Source organism: Thermobia domestica, chromosome 4 (genome assembly GCF_964235325.1).
Source record: "Thermobia domestica chromosome 4, izTheDome1.hap1.1, whole genome shotgun sequence".
NCBI lineage: Eukaryota > Metazoa > Arthropoda > Insecta > Zygentoma > Lepismatidae > Thermobia > Thermobia domestica.
The window spans coordinates 293,982,972-293,996,570 of NC_137457.1; the positions used below are offsets into that span (position 1 = coordinate 293,982,972).

The window sequence follows — 13,599 nt, forward strand, 5'->3', positions numbered from 1 at the left end:
ATATACAGCAGTGTGATGTCTCAGTGGATATGACACAAGATAGAAAAAGCCGACTCCAGCTAACTGGGAAAGGTTTTAGAAGATTATAATTATACAGGGTGGTAGGTAACTCCACCGACAAACTTTGGGAGGTGATTCCTTATATGAAATGAAAGAAAAAAGTTCTAATAAACATGGGACGAAAAACGTCTCCTTTCAGAGTTATGAGCCGCCGAAAATTCGAAAATTCACGTTTCAAAACGCTCTGGCTTAGAAACTACAGGACCGATCCCAAGCGGTTTAAGGAATTACAAAGGAACTAGTATGCACTCTATCTAAATATCCATGTTCTACCGTGGTCCGTTATCGGCGAAACGAACTATAAAAAGGAAGTTGAGGTATAGGGATACTCCTTTAAGTACTAATGGCGCGTTCGTTTCGCAGATAACGGAGGATGTTAAAGCATGGATATTTAGATAGATCGCATACTAGTTCCTGTATAATTCCTTAAACCGCTTGGGATAGGTCCTATAGTTTCTAAGGCAGGGCGTTTCGAAACATGATTTTTCGAATTTTCGGCGGTTCATAACTCTGAAAGGAGACGTTTTTCGACCTATGTTTATCAGAACTTTTTTCTTTCATTTCATATAAGGAATCACCTCCCAAAGTTTGTCGGTGGAGTTACCTACCACCCTGTATATGCATTATTTTACTTCACCAATATTTTAATTTTTCTGACTAAGCACTCATTCAAACTTATTTTACAATATATATTTTCCCAATTATTCAATCTTAAAAAATAAATGACATTTTATAATTTTAAGTCCCACTTTTAAGAGCCTGACATACTAAAAAATAATACAAAATTTACCATTTTTCTTTTGCTTGTTTTTCATAAGTGAAAGGAGATAACGAAATGCCACTTACCACAATCATAGATGTTATTCTACAACCTAAAATATAGTGTTGCCATTCATAGAAATTACGATATTGCCAGAATATACAAGGCGTGTTCAAAAAGTATCGAACCTTATTTTTTTCCTACGTAAAACAATGAAGCGCGGGAGACTTTCTTCAATGAAAATGTAGAGGGGATACTCATGCGCAGTTGTGAATTTTTTTCCGACCCGCAGAGAGTGTCAGTCGCTGACAGTCAGCAAAGAGTGAAGACGTGTAGTGAGCGGTCGACGATTTTTTTTTTTTTTTTGGAATGACAGAAAAACTTGAGCAGCGATATTGCATCAAATTTTACCAAAAGCTTGGCGATAACCCACGCGGAAACCATTCAATCGGATCGGTACATTCAATTTTAAACGAGAATTTGGGCATGAAAAGAGTGTCCGCGAAATTTGATTCAGAGTTTCATTGCCAAACACAACATTCCTATTTGTCGTCAGGCTCCCTACTCAGCCGACATGGCTCCATGTGACTTTTGGTTATTTCCCAAGCTGAAAATGCCACTAAAAGGGACCCGATTGAAGTCAAGAGAATACATCATGCGGAATGCGATGGCATTGGTTGCTCAGCATTCCAAAAAACTGCGTTCCAGAAGTGTTTCCAACAAGTGGGAGCGCTGGGAGAAGTGTGTATGCATTACCAAGGAGACTACTTTGAAATGGATCAGTGTTTCGGATTTCCAAATCAATAATTGTATTTTTGACAACCAAAGATTCGATACAGTTTGAATACACCTCGTAATTGTCAAGTACATGTCAAATGTCAGATATTTCTATAAATCTTGTTTTCCTTATTATCTTATGTTTCCAATAAATGGATGGTATAAAAACTGTATTATTTAAAGAACATTGAATTATTATTTATGCTCACAGGAGATGTGAAAGCAAGTTTACAGCAGAAATTTCGAAGTCACTGAGGAAGACCCAACGCCTTATCGAAACAGTTTGACATTTTGAAGTTAAAAAATATTTAATGATAACTCATTTCTAAAAATTAAATAATATTGATTTTCTAGTTGAAATATTTTTGATGGTACCGTAAACCTGCTAACAACTATACTTAATTCCTAATATATACTACGGTAACATATTAAAACCCATTTTCTCTGTACCTGTGATAATAGTCGCTTGGTTGTTTGCTGCATAACGCTTTCATTTCTTGAGGTGTCGTCTGTTGGGCCAAAGTCGAATAGAAATAGAACGAAAATTTACATACAATAGCCGCTTTTAGCTTGAGTAGCCATTGAAAGAGTCCTGGAAGTTGATTAGTCTTCAGAAAGGTAGCTCCGAATCCTAATTTCCAAGACTACAAAAAATAAATAAATAAATAAATAAATAAAATAATTAAAAAATTGACACACCAATTAATTTCATTGAGAATAATTTAGCAACAGTAACAATAATTTAGCAACAGTAAATTATTGGTAACAATAGTTATAATTTTTTTTTTTTTTTAATCTTAAGGATGTTCACTGGTCTATTTCCTATATTTTTCATACGGTGTTTCTACAGCAATTTCTAAAGTCAAGAAGCAGATATTTCGCTCAACTCTATATGAGTTTATTATTATTATTATTAAGGTAGTTGGGCACGGTTGGGGCGAGTAGAACGTACACATCTAGTGCTACGTGTTCCTCGTTTAATTCCCGATCAGGTGTTTGTGGTGGACAATCTCCTGCTAGTTGGTTTTCTCGGGGTTCTGCCGTTTCCTTCAACATTATTATTCCACCAATTAGTTCATTATCAGTACTTTCAATAAATCATCTGTCTCTTTTAGCCTTAGGGCATAAAATGGGAAGTAAAAAATTACAATAGTATGGAAGACCTGGATTTGACTCCCAGTGGAAACTCATGTGTTAAAAACAAATATACTTTTAATTTGATATTTCATGGTTATGTTAATGTAAGTGAATGATGATGGAGTAATTGGTAGGATGACCATGTAGGAAGAAACGGGAGAACCGCGAGAAAAGCCCCGGACACAATGTTGTCCATCACAAATTCGAATGATCGGGAATCAAAACAAGGGCCCCTCACACCATAGGTGAGTCCCAAATTACTGAGTCCACTCGTGTGGTTCAGATTCAAAATTAAACTGTACGTTCATGTCTTATATAGTCTCGGTGCTCAACGGGACGTTGTACTCAAAATTAAACAACCAATAATCTACACTAATACCAGTACATAAACTCTCAATTACGATAAGGGTATGCATTTTTCAATGTTTCCAAAAGACACTCCTCCTAAGCCGTGAAAGCGACCATTTCCATTTATGCGACCTTCTGTTTCAATATTTCAAAAATTTAGCTTCTACAGAGGGAAAGAGAGGCACAATACCAATACAATTTCTACAGTATTCAATTTACCAGTTTTATATTTATTATACGTTATTTTTTTCGCAAGCAGAGAACAATTGTTGATGTTGATAATAATAATAATAATAATAATAATAATAATAATAATAATAATAATAATAATAATAATAATAATAATAATAATAATAGAAGGAGGAATCTAAATTTTAATCCAATATCTAGCATGTACACTCATGTCCAAAATGATTGTCGCATATCTATAACTGTCTTCTTGTAAGAATATAATATGATAATGATTTTGCAGGTACTTTTAATACTGATACTATGTGTATAATCGGGAAATGTATATTTGTAGTAAATTTCAAAGGAAAAGAATTATAAATGCGAAAATTAGAAAGAGTAAAACAAAATATTGCTAAATGGTCTAGAAAGTTTTATTTTCGTTTTATTGTTCTTATTTACTGCTCTTTTGACATGAAATTTGCCACATACATGTCTTTACCGATTATACACATACTAACATTATAAGAAATACCGGGAGAAATTCGTTATCAAATTATATTCCAACAACAACATATTTATAGATATGCGACAATAATTTTTGGACATGAGTGTACATACCTCTTTACTTTGTAGTGTTTGCTCCCACGCTGATATCCTTGTTTGAGCACCATGAAGAACCATTAATGAGGGAAGAAACCTCCAATTCTGCATCTCTATTTGCGCTTTTAACAAGTGAATCAATATCTCACATTCTAAACTGAAAAATAATAATGATAAATAAATAAATAATAATTACAAAATTAAGGTTTTATGTAACCATGCAAGAAACATACCACACACTTTTCATTATTAGAAGAAATTTGTTTAGTTTATATTATCTGGGATGCTGCTTACACTTTGCAGCGTATTTTTCATATCATTCGAAGTTCTCAGAAAATAAAGTACATTTTATAACGATGTTTTATAACGATATAACGAAGTAAAAAAAAAAAAAAAGCCTATAATATACAAAGAGTAAAAAAAGTGCATGGCTGGACTGGAACACGAAACCGAGATTTTCGGCGTACCGTGCCGATGCGTTAACCACTACGCTACTCGGTCCGCTCGAGGAACAGCCATACACTCTCCTACTCTTCAGTTTTCATAGTGAGAGAATATATGTCTGTTCCGGTAGCATAGTGATTAACGCATCAGCACGGAACGCCGCAGATTCCGGGTTTGAGTCACGGTTCAGTCATGCAAATTTTCCACTCTTTGTGTATTATTGAATTCGCGCCTACAGAGGATTTGGTGTGTAAAAATAAATTTAAATCGGTTGTTTCCTCCTTTCGTTACTATAATGTAAACAGTCTGTTTACGAGAGGCTCATTGTTAAGTAATAAATGTCAGGCGTCGCTCTGACGTTAAAAACTTTAATAATGTATAAAGGGCGATCAACTAAAACCCGTTCGTTCCATGTATTATTGGTGTAGTGTGTAGGAGGATATTGTTTGTTTAATACTGTGTAATGGCTAATTTCCCTGTGTGTTGGGTGTAAGAATGTTGTTGATACGCGTTTCCGTTTTGCAGTATAACGAGTGAAAGATGGCGTTCAAGATTAAAAATCCGTCCAAACAGGACCAGCGTGCCCTCATCCAGTTCCTTAGTGCCGAAGGTTGTCAACCAGCTGAAGATTTAGTACCATAATTCATGTTTAACCCGTTCGCTATGGATTGAGTATTAATGCGCCTATCCACAGCTATAGCCGCATTCACCTTTTTACGCGTGTCTTCTGTGGCAACAACACGGTTTGACCAGGACGGGGATAATCAGTGGTTTTTTCACACCCCTTCCGAAACATTCTGGCCCAGTCCACCACTGTTGTTTTGGAGACCCATGCATCAACATACACGTCTTTCATAGGCCGGGACACTTCAGCTGGTTAACAACCTTCGGCACTCAGAAACTGGATGACGGCACGCTGGTCCTTTTTGGATGGATTAGGGATCTTGAACGCCATCTTTCACTCGTTATACCTGCAAAACGGGAACACGTATCAACAACATTCCTACACCCAACACACGAGGGCATAAGCCATTACACACTGTTACACAAACAATATCTTCCTACACACTACACCAATAATACATGGAACGAACGGATTTCAGTTGATCGACCCTTATAGTACTCAATAAGCTTCTTCTTTCAACATTACTATAGAGAAGAACGTTATATAACTAGTTCTTATCTTAAGTTTAACGTCTCACTATTATGTACACCAACGGAAAGGAAGACGGTGATGAAGACAATCAAATGATGAAAGTTCGAGGAAACTGGAGGACTTTGAGAACCCCCCCCCACACACACACACAATGTTTATCTACCACAAAGCCCACTTAGCAGGCCTGGGATCGAACCAGGAACCCTACGCGCCACAAGTGAGCACTCTGCTACTCAACACTGCAAACCTCCAGTGCCAGTGGAGGACGAGATAATGTTCACGCACTCCCATACATTTATAGGGCTATAAGGCTGCTTAAAATGTATTAACCTAAGCTTCTTGACGCTGTAGCGCACAATGGTATAGTTTTTCAATGGCGTACCGGTTTCCAGGAGTTTACGGTTGGCTTTCAAGCTCGGAGTTCGTTGTCTCTTAACTAAAGTAGTTCAATTGCTTCTACCAAGAACCGAATATAGGACTACTTTATGACATAAGAAAGGTATATAAAAAGAATGAGTATAATTTTTAATTATAATTAAAAGAAAAGTTTGCATATATGGATTAATAATTTTTTTCCAAATGAAATGTATCAAATATAATTTCTAATTTTCCGTATCACAATTATGCACCGAGGCTAAGGGAGACTGTGGCAATGATAATGAATAAAATGGTAGAATGGAGTGGAAGGAAACGGAAGAACTGAGACAAAACCCAAGTACAAGGTGTCTGCCCACCATAAAGTTCACTTGGTGCGAGCTGGAATCAAAGCAAGGACCTCACGCACCATTAATTATTCTTGTTTTGAGGTGGTAAATGATATCCAATTCCACACTAAATACGGAAAAATTAATAAACTGCGTTTTCTTTGTTATTCGCAAAGATTAATGCCCTACCATTAGGTCAACATGCTTCCCTAGTCCAGAAATAACTCTGAAAAATATTAACGGTGTTGAGAAGAGTACCTGCGCCATCTCAGTTCATTAGTTTACTGATTCATATAAAATCCAAACCACTTGGTCTGACAATCCTTTGTGGGCCTAAACCGCTCCAACGCCATCTGTTATCGACCGGCTTAACTACATTCAGTCTAACGCCGAATACGTGGTAAGCGCGCTGCGTCGCCTGCCTCTAAGACGCGTATCAAGAGCTTTCTAGACTTCGTGGTCGTCATGTCTTTTTATTCACGTGATTCCCAATTTACCTCACGACGCTGGGTGGACGCCGAAAATTGGGTCACACCGGCCGGGAATCGAACCCGGGACCACGCGGACGTGAGTCCAACGCTTTAACCACCATACTACGGAGTCCCCTTTATTGATTGGGGAAGCATTTTTCTTCTTAACGCTTAGTTAGGTAGAATGTCCTTTGCTTTGTAAAAATGCATATGTCAGGGTGTCTACTAAAATTCCAAAATGAAATTTCGTGACTTTTTCGTGACCTTTTCTTTACCAAACCATAAAAATTCGTAACATTCGAAAACTAAGAGTACCTGTATTCTTTAGCACTTATCTTTATCTTATCTCTACTTTCAAAGGCTGTTCCCTGGAGCATTCACTCTATACAGTATGTTTTGTTCGGTAATTAACCAACAACAAACACTCACAAATTCACTAATCTTAAAATTACGTATCTAAATACACATGACGTACTTATAATGACAAATCCTTAGCAGTCCTTTAAAAATGTCACACTGATTGTAAACAGTTGTACTGTTGTATTCTATCTCTCTTAAGTTGGCTAATATTGTTTTACCCTTTTTTCGATCTGAAGTGCTTCAAATTCTTCAATCTGTTGTAACAATCTCCTTCTCTTCTCCGTCAATTCTTTAAAATATTCTGCTTCTATCTTGTTTTTCTTTTATCCTTCGTGTTTCTCATCTCGTTTTTACTTCAAAGTTTCCATACGTTTCAACGATGCATTTCTCACAACCATAGACCATAGACTCTGATCACACTGTTACCGATACCTTATGTAAACCTCCAATGAATAGTACGACACAATATACGGAACCTCGGAAAATTAAAGAATGTTCAGAGATGTTCTCCACTAAACATTCTTTGTTAACAGAATATTCTCTTTTTACAGCACTATTTCTATGGAATATTGCACGTATGCGTTTAGAAAATTCTACAAGTTTTTCATAAGAAATATATCTAACCTGTCTTTCTTTCAATTAAACTAACTACATACTTCTTAAATATGTCGTTTTTCGCACGGTGATAAATAACTTTTCTCATTTTTTCTGCTTCGTCGTAAGCTACATGGCTTTTCGAGGCCAGTTCTTGTAAAGTACTAGTAATACGAGATTCTCTAAAAGAACTATTTGTCGCCACATACGGAGAAAGGCATGTTGATCCTCTCAGCATAACCTCGCGCAATGGTGATTTTTGATTAACTAATAATGTAAACAAAGAAACGAGAAAATTTTTCCAATTTTTCTATAAAAAAAATAAAATAAAAAGAATCCAAGTTCTTGTATTCCTTTGCGTGCTACTGTGACACCAAAGCCAATATCCAGAAGATTCTGTCTATCACATCCACAGCTATCAGTTGCTTGGCTCTTTTAACAGAAGACATTACACTTCTTCAAGAAGTGGTTACCAATATTGTGGATTACAGAATATAGTTCGTCAAACATGAATGGTAAAAAACGCTTGTCCGATTCAAAATCTGTCAGTGTTCTAGTTCTAATGCTACTGATTACAGGAATGAAAGTTTCACTGTAGCAGATCGTCGCTAACTTCTGTAGATCGTGCAAATTTTGTATGCTCGGAAGTTTTGAAGACACTTGATTGTCATATTTCTTCAAGAAAGGCAACATCTCGATCGCTTTTCCAATTACCTTTGAATTTTCGATCCACATAATAGAACACATTTTTGACGGGAATACAGAAGAATCTGTGATACGCACAAAATCTGCTCGCCTAGAGGGAAAATCTCTGAAGAAATAGCTATTCACTTCTATTAGTTAACTTTTCGGGACAGCTGAATAAACTGGTCAGATGCCAGCTGAAGGACAATCTCAAGAGCGAATTTGGGTACAAATTAGGCTGATTTTTCATGAAATGCGATAGAAGCGTGCTTCAATTACAATTTGGTAGCGATTAAAGCCGACCACAGACATTTTTGGCGGTGAATTTTAACGTTTTATAGAACAAAATTTTCCAGTCTGTACTTCTATTTGCACAGATAAAAAAAATCGTGACCCAAAAGCTAAATTTCTTGACTTTCATGACCGTTTTCTGATTTCGTGACTTCTTCGTGACATTCGTGACTTTCGTAACCGATAGACACCCTGATATGTGCTATAGATACCTTTAATACTAGTGAAGTTAAATTTGGTTTTTAAGAAGCTTGGTTTACTAATTATAACTTCTTTACATATTTACCGTGTGTCTGTGTGTCCAACCGTCCGGGAGACAAAATATTTCAAGAACTACTTGATGGATCACCATCAATTTTGACCAGGATGTACAGGACTAAAAGTTAGGACTGAAGTTCGTCGACAGAGGTGATATTCTAACAGGATGTGCTAGAAATTAATCATTTCCGGTTCCAACGTTGGCCGCTATAGAGTAATAATTGTAATAGATAGATAGAAGCGTCTTCTGCAATTGATTAAGCGTCCCAAGAGAATACATTTCATCTCCATTCTTAACGTACTAAAACCCCAGGTAACAGAAATCTAGTTTCAATATTAATCTACATAGAGTAAAATCGATAAAGATTTTTTTTTTCAAATCGCTTCACCGTTCTAAGAATAGGTAAACCTTCTCTCTTAACCTTCTATTCAAACGAAAAGTGGCAGAATATCAATAACTTCCGGTTTTAACGTTGATCGCTATCAGGATTGGCTGGTTTAAACCAGCTGTTTTTTTCAAAAAAAAAAAAAAAAAAAAAAAAAACTGGTTTAAACCAAAAAGCTAAAACTGTTCGTAAAAGTGTAAGTGTTCGCAAAATCTTAATGGACACACATTTGTGGGTTATCACGTTTCACTCCCGTATATTATTCGTATTATATTCAGACCTTAATTCCTCATTCATTACTCAAAGGGATTATACTACAAAAGTAACTTTTGTTTTTTGTATGAGTTTATGAATGTTTCTTATGTGATTTTTTTATAGTTTGTTATTATTATTATCAGGCCCGTGCTGGGTTACTAACGAGGGCGGTGGACAAGTCAATCAAAAGGGCGCCCATACAAACGTGAATACGTATTATATATATATATGTGTGTGTGGGGGGGTATGTGTGTGTAATGTGTGTGTGTGTGTAACTTAATGTAGTAAACGTCGCGGAGGGAGGGGGTTGAGTACTGTCCATAAAATGCAAAGTATAGACCAATCTGGGTGTAGAAATGCCTAGGAGCAATGACCTCCCGAAAATTTTCGAAAAAATGGAAAAAAAAGAAATCATCGAGAACAAAATGTCGAATCGAAATGGGGCAAAAGAGAATTTCCATTATTTTTAGTCATAGATTCCATTAATGTGTAATCGGATATAGTGCAGTGGCGGTGGAAGAGTTACTCCCAAAGAAACTGGAATATTTCTTCGAACGTTGAATGAGAAAAATGAACAACAATCAAGTGCAAGATTTCAACAATCAAAAGTAATAATACATCGAAGAAATTTGAACACTTAGAATTCGAAAGAAAGACAGATACACATGTGTGATTGATCTATTTTGTCTCAGCATAGAATAAACTCTCGAAGAAGAATTTTAAAAAAAATAAGTCTTTAATGTATCACAGTTATAGCCTATCTTCTAAGCTAATGGCAACGGATGACAAATGAACGGCTTCCTGTCTAAGTTAAGGGTATGTGAAAATGGAAAAAATAACTTTGATTCAGATTAGGTTTATAATAACTGTGCCTAAGACAGTCAGGCGGTAAAGATCATGTATGCTGAACGAGAGTACAACGGATTTTTTTTTTTACATGAACAGTGATTTCCACAAATTATGTGAATTCAATTTGGGCGGAAGTAAGCTGCATTAAAAGATTTCCTCCTCGTAATACGTAATTCCGTGGAAGATTATAATTCCGAGCACGGAAGCAATGAAACTCGACGAAACACAAGTTGTAGCGCGTGTTGCACAATGATACAGTTTCCAAGTACTGATTCATCCTGTTCCGTACAAAGTAGAACTGTAAAATATTCAGATGTACCTTGTACAGTATTTGTGCAATGCAGTATTTGTACATGAGACAGCTGTGAAAAATAACAGTTCACAATTTCATATTGTTGACCGTTGACCGCATTGCAATGATAACATCGGCGAAGCAAACTTTTCCGCGTGCGGTCAAACACACCTGAAATTTTGGAGATTACTTCCGCAGCTATATTGACTCGAGCATTAAGTTCTTCGCCTGTCGTGGCTGGTATTGTATACAAAGGCGTTTCTACCCCTGCAAAACAGAAATCAAGTTGCGTGGTTTGAGGTGAACGAATTGGTCTTAACACAGGTCTATCTCTTCCAACCCAACGATCCTAAAATGTTTCATTTAGATAGGTCTGCATATTCCTGTCAAAATGTGCAGGTGCACTGTCATGCTGGGATCACATCTGCTGTCTTATATTCAAGGGCATATGTTCAAACAATTTTGGGAGAACATTACGTTAAAATAAAAAGATACGCAGTCCCTCACACTCGGTATCTGCCAGCTTGTGGACAGAGTAATATCCCATAGCGCAGACACAATCAATCAATTTTGTGCAGATTAACACAATCAATTTTACTTAAACACCATCGCCTACACTTTTACACTACTGTGAATACCTGGACACAACCCTCTACCGTTGAACGCAACACTTAATATCCTGTTATACAGCAAATCCGCACACAACACCAGAGCATCGGACTATGTATATCACTCATCAGTTACATATATGCCTACTACAATACAGCTAAGCTAATTGAGGTCATTTCACAACAAAACTGCAAGGCAGCCTTCTTTCGAGCTACTCCCAACTGGCACACAAGGGACAATAGTTCCGTAGTGTGCGACCAAAGCATCATACCCTTAGTGAAAGTACTATGAGCTACGTACGTGCTGCTAAGTGTATGCAAAAGTGCCACATTCTCTTCCTTCTGTGTAGGTATTCCATCTAGTTCCAAGGTACATTAGAACATCAAAAAAAGGTTTCCTCCAAATTTTGGGATGTAATTCCAACGAGCTTAATTCTAGAAAATTTCTTCAGCAATGACAAAATCAATATGTAAGTGGGCAACAATTGGACGCTATTTTGGTATATTCACAATAGCAATGTAGTTTTTCGTATATCAAGGGTAAGAGGAGGTTTGCCAACTCCAAGGGAGGGAGAAAGCCCCTTGAACGTATCCCTGGAAGAAGATTCACCTAATAGATAAATCAAATATACTTTCCCAGAGCATTTCTTTCTATCGTTATATAATGTGTACAACGTCTCGTATTTCGTCCATTTTTGCTGCTTCTGTGCATAGAAGAATCATATTCCACGGAATTACATATTACGAGGAGGAAACCCTTTAATGCAGCTTATTTTTGCCCCAATATGTATTTACGCAATATTTGAGAATCCTTGTCATGTGGAGAATCACTTGTACACTCGTTCATCAGATATGATCTTTGCATTTTTGGATATTACATGTTATATTTTTACATGCCTCCTGACTGTCCTATGCACAGTCGATTTAAAACACCTGGAACTTTTTTTTTCTTCATTTTTACACACTCTTAACTTGGACAGGAAGACGTTCATTTATCATCCGTCACCATTAGCCTAAAAGATACAACTGTGATACGTTAAAGACTTCGTTTCATTTAAATTATTCCGAGAGTTTATTCTGTGCTGAGACAAAATATATTAATCGCATATGTGTATTTCTCTTCCGAATTCTAAGTGTTCTTCTAACTTGAACGATGAACTATTATTTTCAATTGTTGAAATCTTGTTCTTGATTGTTGTTCATTTCCCTCAATCAACGTTTGATAAAATACTGAAAGGAATACTTCAGTTTCTTTGGGAGTCACCCTTGCGCCTCCACTGCACTATATCCGATTGTACACTGATAGAATCTATGACTAAAAATAATGGATATTCTCTTTTACCAGACTTCCATCCGACGTTTTGTTATTAAGTTATGGTTGCTTTTACATTTTTCCGACAAATTTTCGGGTGATCAAGGCGCTGAAAAGAGGCATTTTTATACACAGCTTGTTGTACGCATTTCGTTTTATCTCGGTGTCAGGAATCACCTCCCGATATTTGTTATAGTCATTAAGTTACACCCTGTATATGTACGGGCGCCATTTTATGTATTAAAACCACCAAATTTGTATAGTAACGTACATAGCTGAACTGTGAAAATGTATTTACTAGACAAACACTTTTAGGTTTTTTTTTTTAATGGAAATAGAATAGGCACTGATTATTCGCACACTGCTCTAAAACATATAGGAACAATCAAATTTCTAAATAAAGATCTTAAAAAACTTAAATTGTTTAAGCTATATCAATTAGCTACGCTTTGCTTTTGAAAGTTTTTTGGTAACAAATATGTAGCAGCACGAAAAACTCTGGCTATACTGATTTTATACATATTTTGTGAAAAGTGTTTGTGTTATTTGCCTGTTCTCTGCCAATAGTAACTATTAATGCATTATACAAAACTGGTATACAGAAGAATTTAAAAATAAATATATATTTATAATGTGGTATTTCGCAGGCCGCCACTGTACCCTTCACATGTTCTCTATTGTCAGCCACTATATGAATTTACTATACAGTAAACCACTACCACTTATCTATAATGTAGGGATGCAAATAAGCAACAAAATTTTACTAGCCTAAGAAAAAAGCTACTAGCCCTCATCCCACAATAGAAATCGTTTATTTGCCTTCGGTATAATATTAAATAGTCGCCCGCCCTGATGAACCACTCACCTTGGGCGAGCGGGCGAGTGGTTATTTGCAACCCTGTTATAATGTGATGTTTCGCAGGGGCACTGTACCCTTCACGGGTTCATTATCAACAGTAACATTATGTATTCATTGTATAGAACTGTGCTATACAGAAGAATAAATAAAACCGTTTATCTTTGATGTGGTTTTGAAAGGGCGCCTTACGTAAAGGGCGCATTGTATCCTTCACGAGTCCTTTA

The 13,599-nt window shown here is 36.4% G+C and overlaps 1 protein-coding gene across 10 annotated transcripts in view; it reads right to left on the reverse strand.

The window, feature by feature from the left end:
* LOC145684190 (KICSTOR subunit 2-like) overlaps positions 1-13,599 on the reverse strand; it is a 78,841-nt gene that overhangs the window by 48,349 nt on the left and 16,893 nt on the right. For all 10 annotated transcript variants that reach the window (XM_081756210.1, XM_081756219.1, XM_081756214.1 and 7 more), the window contains 2 exons: positions 3,872-4,010; positions 2,048-2,241 (listed from right to left, as the gene is read on the reverse strand). In XM_081756210.1, coding sequence (XP_081612336.1) covers positions 2,048-2,241; positions 3,872-4,010 — 333 coding nt within the window. The remainder of the gene's footprint in view (positions 1-2,047; positions 2,242-3,871; positions 4,011-13,599) is intronic.